General features: G+C 39.4%; 2 protein-coding genes across 4 annotated transcripts; one reads left to right on the top strand and one right to left on the bottom strand.

The window, feature by feature from the left end:
* The first annotated feature begins 257 nt into the window (after nt 1–257).
* Nucleotides 258–3803, top strand: LOC131538475 (putative nuclease HARBI1). Its single transcript, XM_058772348.1, has 2 exons — nt 258–338; nt 2751–3803. The coding sequence occupies exons 1-2, from the start codon at nt 258–260 to the stop codon at nt 3801–3803; spliced, it is 1134 nt and encodes a 377-aa protein (XP_058628331.1).
* LOC131538781 (uncharacterized) lies at nt 3744–6352 on the bottom strand. Of its 3 annotated transcripts, none has more exons than XM_058772894.1 (4): nt 5778–6352; nt 5381–5691; nt 4931–5108; nt 3744–3806 (listed from the first exon to the last, which is right to left on the bottom strand). In XM_058772894.1, exons 1-3 carry the CDS (start codon nt 6311–6313, stop codon nt 4936–4938), a joined length of 1020 nt encoding a protein of 339 aa, XP_058628877.1. In that variant the 5' UTR covers nt 6314–6352; the 3' UTR covers nt 3744–3806; nt 4931–4935. The 3 variants fall into 3 exon arrangements, with proteins under 3 accessions (XP_058628877.1, XP_058628878.1, XP_058628876.1); XM_058772895.1 differs by having other exon boundaries at nt 3758–3779; XM_058772893.1 differs by lacking the exon at nt 3744–3806 and adding an exon at nt 4538–4672.
* Between the last annotated feature and the right edge of the window lie 279 nt (nt 6353–6631).

The raw sequence follows: 6631 nt of genomic DNA, 5'->3' as shown, positions 1-6631 counted from the left end.
TTTGAAAAATAAATTCATTAAAAATAATATATAAAATAACTGTCAATGAGAACCTGACAAGTGTATGAACATACGTTATTTTAAAACATTATTTTGGCGGGTTTCTAGTCAGTATCCTCCAGTTGACTCCTGAGGTAAACCAAAATGAACTCCGTCTAGTTAATTTTCGTTCTGGTGAAACTTCTTTTCCTGAGGAGGAGAAAACGGCATTTTTCAAGAAGGACAACAACTTTAAGGCGTGCTGTATTAGCTCGACGATGCCACCTATCGGTAAGATGTTAGACAACACACATTCAGCTATTAACAAAATAATTTCTGATGATGAGCTTCCAAGTCCTGTAAGATTTTTTTTTTTTTCACCAATCCAGTTACCATTGTTTCTTATAAGAATTGGGAGAAATCTTTATTTATTTATTTTTTTAATTGTTAGCTATTTTGTCAATATATAACATTTTAAATTTTTATAAAACACTTTATATAACTTTTTATTTTATTATTATTTTTTTTTACATTATCTTATATTGACACAGTCAAACCAAAAATTATTCAGACACCAGATATAATATATATATATATATATATATATACACACACACACAGTGGGTACGGAAAGTATTCAGACCACCTTAAATTTTTCACTCTTTGTTATATTGCAGCCATTTGCTAAAATCATTTAAGTTCATTTTTTTTCCTCATTAATGTACACACAGCACCCCATATTGACAGAAAAACACAGAATTGTTGACATTTTTGCAGATTTATTAAAAAAGAAAAACTGAAATATCACATGGTCCTAAGTATTCAGACCCTTTGCTCAGTATTTAGTAGAAGCACCCTTTTGATCTAATACAGCCATGAGTCTTTTTGGGAAAGATGCAACAAGTTTTCACACCTGGATTTGGGGATCCTCTGCCATTCCTCCTTGCAGATCCTCTCCAGTTCTGTCAGGTTGGATGGTAAACGTTGGTGGACAGCCATTTTTAGGTCAGGGCTCTGGCTGGGCCATTCAAGAACAGTCACGGAGTTGTTGTGAAGCCACTCCTTCGTTATTTTAGCTGTGTGCTCAGGGTCATTGTCTTGTTGGAAGGTAAACCTTCGGCCCAGTCTGAGGTCCTGAGCACTCTGGAGAAGGTTTTCGTCCAGGATATCCCTGTACTTGGCCACATTCATCTTTCCCTCGATTGCAACCAGTCGTCCTGTCCCTGCAGCTGAAAAACACCCCCACAGCATGATGCTGCCACCACCATGCTTCACTGTTGGGACTGTATTGGACAGGTGATGAGCAGTGCCTGGTTTTCTCCACACATACCACTTAGAATTAAGGCCAAAAAGTTCTATCTTGGTCTCATCAGACCAGAGAATCTTATTTCTCACCATCTTGGAGTCCTCCATGCGGGCTTTCATGTGTCTTGCACTGAGGAGAGGCTTCCGTCGGGCCACTCTGCCATAAAGCCCCGACTGGTGGAGGGCTGCAGTGATGGTTGACTTTCTACAACTTTCTCCCATCTCCCGACTGCATCTCTGGAGCTCAGCCACAGTGATCTTTGGGTTCTTCTTTACCTCTCTCACCAAGGCTCTTCTCCCCCGATAGCTCAGTTTGGCCGGACGGCCAGCTCTAGGAAGGGTTCTGGTCGTCCCAAACGTCTTCCATTTAAGGATTATGGAGGCCACTGTGCTCTTAGGAACCTTATGTGCAGCATACATTTTTTTGTAACCTTGGCCAGATCTGTGCCTTGCCACAATTCTGTCTCTGAGCTCTTCAGGCAGTTCCTTTGACCTCATGATTCTCATTTGCTCTGACATGCACTGTGAGCTGTAAGGTTTTATATAGACAGGTGTGTGGCTTTCCTAATCAAGTCCAATCAGTATAATCAAACACAGCTGGACTCGAATGAAGGTGTAGAACCATCTCAAGGATGATCAGAAGAAATGGACAGCACCTGAGTTAAATATATGAGTGTCACAGCAAAGGGTCTGAATACTTAGGACCATGTGATATTTCAGTTTTTCTTTTTTAATAAATCTGCAAAAATGTCAACAATACTGTGTGTACATTAATGAGGGAAAAAAATGAACAAATGATTTTAGCAAATGGCTGCAATATAACAAATAGTGAAAAATTTAAGGGTGTCTGAATACTTTCCGTACCCACTGTATTATATATATATATATATTTTTATTTTGTTTTACTAGTGGATGCAGGACACTATACTTCATTTATGTAAGTGAGGATAGCAAAATAAAGTGAACTGTGACATATACCAAAAAATTCTTCATACAGTGGACTAACAGTAAAATTGATAAAAATTTGGGAACAAAAATTATTCAGATACTTTGACCTGGCCATGTTTTGCTTAAGTGTTTTTCTTTAATTGCTAATGTGACCTTTTTACACTACATAAATTAAGCATTGCTTGGTAATTGGTCAAAGTATTGATAGTTGTGTAAATATTGTCATACTAACAGTTGTCTAAATTTTTGGTTGATTGTAATCCATTACATAGCTTCCTATCAAAGTAATCTGACATTATCAAGATGAGATGGATTGGTTCTGACACAGTTTAACTCTTGAGTTCTTGTCATTTTATTACCGTTTTCTAACAATAGCGAATTAACTATGATAATGTGAGAAATGTTGAAAGTGTCTTTTAACAAATTTTGGTTTGACTGTACATATAATTATTACACGATATGTATATTTATTACACATTATGACACGTTTTACTTCATAGTATATTTATTTTCTCCAGTTTGGCACTCGAGCTCCATACTGCCTGCTGAACCAACAAGTGCCTGTCCTCAGGTTGTACCTGGATGGGAGAAGTGACCTGAGGCCAGACTTTCGGCTTAACAGGCAAACACTGACCTACCTCATTAACACCCTCCGTGAGGTTCGTGACCATGGTTGGGGTCAGGATCTTGAAATTCTGGTCTTTATATTCTGGCTGGCAAGTGCAACTTCTTACTGGGTTGTTTGCAGAGCATTTGATATGCCCCGTTCAACAGTCCACATGATTGTCCACAAAGTCTCAAAAATGCTCCTCCGTATCAAACGCAAAGTGATCCACTTCCCATCTTTAGATGAGCTTGAGGAAATCAGCACAGGCTTTGCAAACCTGGCTGGCAGTCCTGTCTTTAGTTCAATTGCTGGTAGCATTGATGGCTGTCACATTAGAATCAAGCCTCCATCTGCTGATTCTATGTGCTACTTAAACAGAAAGTTATTTTATTCCATCCAGCTACAAGCACTCTGTGACCACCAAGGTAAATACCTGGACATTTTCGTTGGCTATCCCGGATCAGTCCATGACTCCAGAGTGCTCAGGAAAAGCCAAATCTACCTGAAGGCACTGTACCCACCAGACGGATACCACATTTTAGGAGATGGAGGTTTCCCCTGTCTTAGCCACCCAATCTCTCTTATCACTCCATATAGAGAGCCACTACAAAATGCAAGTCAACGGCGTTTCAACTTCCACCATGCAAAAGCTCGGTCCATCATTGAGAGATCTTTTTGCTGTTTGAAAACGCGATGGCGATCACTTTTCTTCAAGGCCCTTGAAGTCAAGCCAGAATTTGCTCCAGAGGTCATCACTTGTTGTACTATACTGCACAACATCTGCATCACAAATGGTGACATCATGGAACCAGAAGAAGATAAACTGGATGACGACGATCATGATGACCTGCAAGTGAGAGATCCGCAGAGTGGAGAGCACACCCGAGAATGCTTGGCTGCAGCCCTTTCTGCTCCAAACGATGACAATCTTCCTCCAGCCCTAAGACACCATGATTATTTATAAAATCTGTTAAAAAAACACAACCACTTATATGCTATAGTTTGATATATTTTACCAATATATGGTTAGTATGCGGTTAAAATAAAATTAAAGTGTAATTATTTTAGGTTGTACTTAACATTTTGTCCTGTTACTCACCTTCATCTCATTCAAACCTGTATGACTATTTCCCATACATCAAAAATAAATGGTGACTAAAGCTGTCAGTCCTTAAAACTCTAGATTTTGTGTTCTGCAGAAAAGTCATACAGGTTTAAATGACATCAAGGTAAGAAAATGTTGACAAATCTAATTTAAGTTACAGTTAACATAAAACATGTATTGCAGTTCAGAATAATAAGTACCACTTCCTTTTCCTGTAATATAAGTTGTTAGTATATTTGGATGTAAATTATATTGTCAGTTGTTAAAACGGTGTATATTCTCTTAGTATAAAAAATCCTGCCAAAAAAAAAAAAGAGCAAACGTGCCAATTCAAATTATTTATTTTAAATAAAATCTTCACATTTTTTCAACTATTTTTTCAAGAATTGACAGAAGTCTCTCCTCTCTTCTCTTCTCAGTCTCTCCTCTGCTCTCTCAGCTTCCCTCTCTAAAAAGTCCAGCACTGGATCTTTATCTTTCTTCTGCTTCTTTGCTGGCCCTGGCTCTCCACTCTCTCTCCTGTCCTGCTGCTCTGCCTCTTCATGGACTGAATCAGGAGAACTCACTGCAGGAACAATGGATTCTTCCTCTGATGAGGCAATTAGGATGGGGGGCTGGATGGATGGCATCCCACCTATTGCCTCATCCGTGAGGTCGTACCATTTCCACGTTCCTGCAGTGGATTCTCCCGATTCAGTCCCAATCCCAGTTGGTGGCTTCCTTAGCTCCTAAAAATAATTTTATAAACAAATGATATACAACCCAACAGACTTTTATATAAAAAGGCTATGTCTGGGTAAAGGAGCTTAAATACAAGAAACAAAATACTTTTAAAAATTTAATGCACACACAAAGCCTTAAGTAAGAGCTTTTTAAGGTTAAGGTTAACAATTTCAACATTCTAAGATATTACAACTATCACCAAATTACCATTACTAACATAGCAACAGCTGGCCTAAATGAAAATGTGTAATACATAAACTAACCTTGGTCATCTTTGCTCTGAAGTCGTAGTCCACAATCTCTTGAAGGTCTGGTACTGGGGCTGAAGGTTGCACACCTGACAAAACAGTCTTTCCGGAAAAAAATGTGGCTCCACACCACCATGTACCAGGCACACAGCTATCATCCGTCCAACTAGCTTGTATATTCCATTGTACAGTGCTGTAACACATGGGAAATGCATTATTATGTCTATAAACAACATTGTGTGCTGCTAATGGTTTGTAAACAGGTATTGAATTATTGACAAATTAATCACTTTTTTTCTCATAGACACTAGGTGTTAACTTTAATAAGTAAAGATGCTTTGTTTAAAGACCTGATGACATTAAATGTGAAAATGTGTAGAATTACAGAAAATTTTAAATGAGGCAAACACTTTTCCACAATGCTTAATGTAAACACACACACAAAAACATTAGACAATAGGTTACCTTTGTAATTGCAGGCAAGTGTTTTTTTCCAGTCCTCTCCATCAAATATTTCACATGAGTGGATTTCCCTCATCAGCAAAGTTAAAAATTCTCTTGTAGGTCCACCCTCATCAGCTGCTCCCTCACCAATCCCATCAGCATCTCTGAAAACAACGTCTAGTTTTGCCTCAGGGTTAAAACGTTGGCGTCGGAAGGCTCTGATACCACTGTCTAGGATGTTGCATCGGGTTGCATTGATTTGGTTGGAAATGGGTGCAGCCATAAAATCCACTTTATTTAACATTGTATTTAACAATGATTTGAGGTCAACACTGAAAACAAAAAATGAAACAAAATGTTATTTCGTCTTTTGATCTAACTATAAATACATGTCTAACAACAATACCAAATCACTTACTCATACTCATCTTCATCATCCGAGATATAAATATCTGTGTCTGGACTGAGTAAAGAAAATGCCACTGGAACTTCTGGAGAGGAGGCCACAGCTGGAGCTGGAGCTGAAGAGGAGGCCACGGCTGGAGCTGGAGCTGAAGAGGAGGCCACGGCTGGAGCTGGATAGGAGGCCACGGCTGGAGCTGGAGCTGGAGCTAAAGAGGAGGCCAAGGCTGAAGCTGGAGCTGGATAGGAGGCCACAGCTGGAGCTGGAGCTGGAGAGGAGGCCACGGCTGGAGCTAAAGAGGAGGCCAAGGCTGAAGCTGGAGCTGGAGAGGAGGCCACAGCTGGAGCTGGAGCTGAAGAGGAGGCCACGGCTGGAGCTGGAGAGGAGGCCACGGCTGGAGCTAAAGAGGAGGCCAAGGCTGAAGCTGGAGCTGGATAGGAGGCCACAGCTGGAGCTGGAGCTGGATAGGAGGCCAAGGCTGGAGCTGGAGAGGAGCTCACTTGCGCAAGTGCAGAAGTACTCTGTAAAATTGAACAACTATGTTCTTTCATTTGAATGTACTATTGTTCATGCAATATTTGTAGCACTATTGTTTGTATACATTGGAAGCAATAAATAGTGACTAAAGCTGTCAGTCCTTAAAACTCTAGATTTTGTGTTCTGCAGAAAAGTCATACAGGTTTAAATGACATCAAGGTAAGAAAATGTTGACAAATCTAATTTAAGTTACAGTTAACATAAAACATGTATTGCAGTTCAGAATAATAAGTACCACTTCCTTTTCCTGTAATATAAGTTGTTAGTATATTTGGATGTAAATTATATTGTCAGTTGTTAAAACGGTGTATATTCTCTTAGTATAAAAATCC

Source organism: Onychostoma macrolepis, chromosome 04, assembly GCF_012432095.1.
Source record: "Onychostoma macrolepis isolate SWU-2019 chromosome 04, ASM1243209v1, whole genome shotgun sequence".
NCBI lineage: Eukaryota > Metazoa > Chordata > Actinopteri > Cypriniformes > Cyprinidae > Onychostoma > Onychostoma macrolepis.
This window is presented reverse-complemented; position numbering and strand designations above follow the sequence as displayed.

Excerpts from the sequence above, each read along its gene's own strand:
- LOC131538475 (XM_058772348.1), top strand. The coding sequence starts at position 258 with ATGCCACCTATCGGTAAGATGTTAGACAACACACATTCAGCTATTAAC. Across the intron at positions 339-2,750 it reads ATGATGAGCTTCCAAGTCCT|TTTGGCACTCGAGCTCCATA; the intron begins GTAAGATTTTTT and ends TATTTTCTCCAG.
- LOC131538781 (XM_058772894.1), bottom strand. The coding sequence starts at position 6,313 with ATGAAAGAACATAGTTGTTCAATTTTACAGAGTACTTCTGCACTTGCG. Across the intron at positions 5,692-5,777 it reads GATGATGAAGATGAGTATGA|TGTTGACCTCAAATCATTGT; the intron begins GTAAGTGATTTG and ends TTTTGTTTTCAG. Across the intron at positions 5,109-5,380 it reads ACTTGCCTGCAATTACAAAG|CACTGTACAATGGAATATAC; the intron begins GTAACCTATTGT and ends CATGTGTTACAG.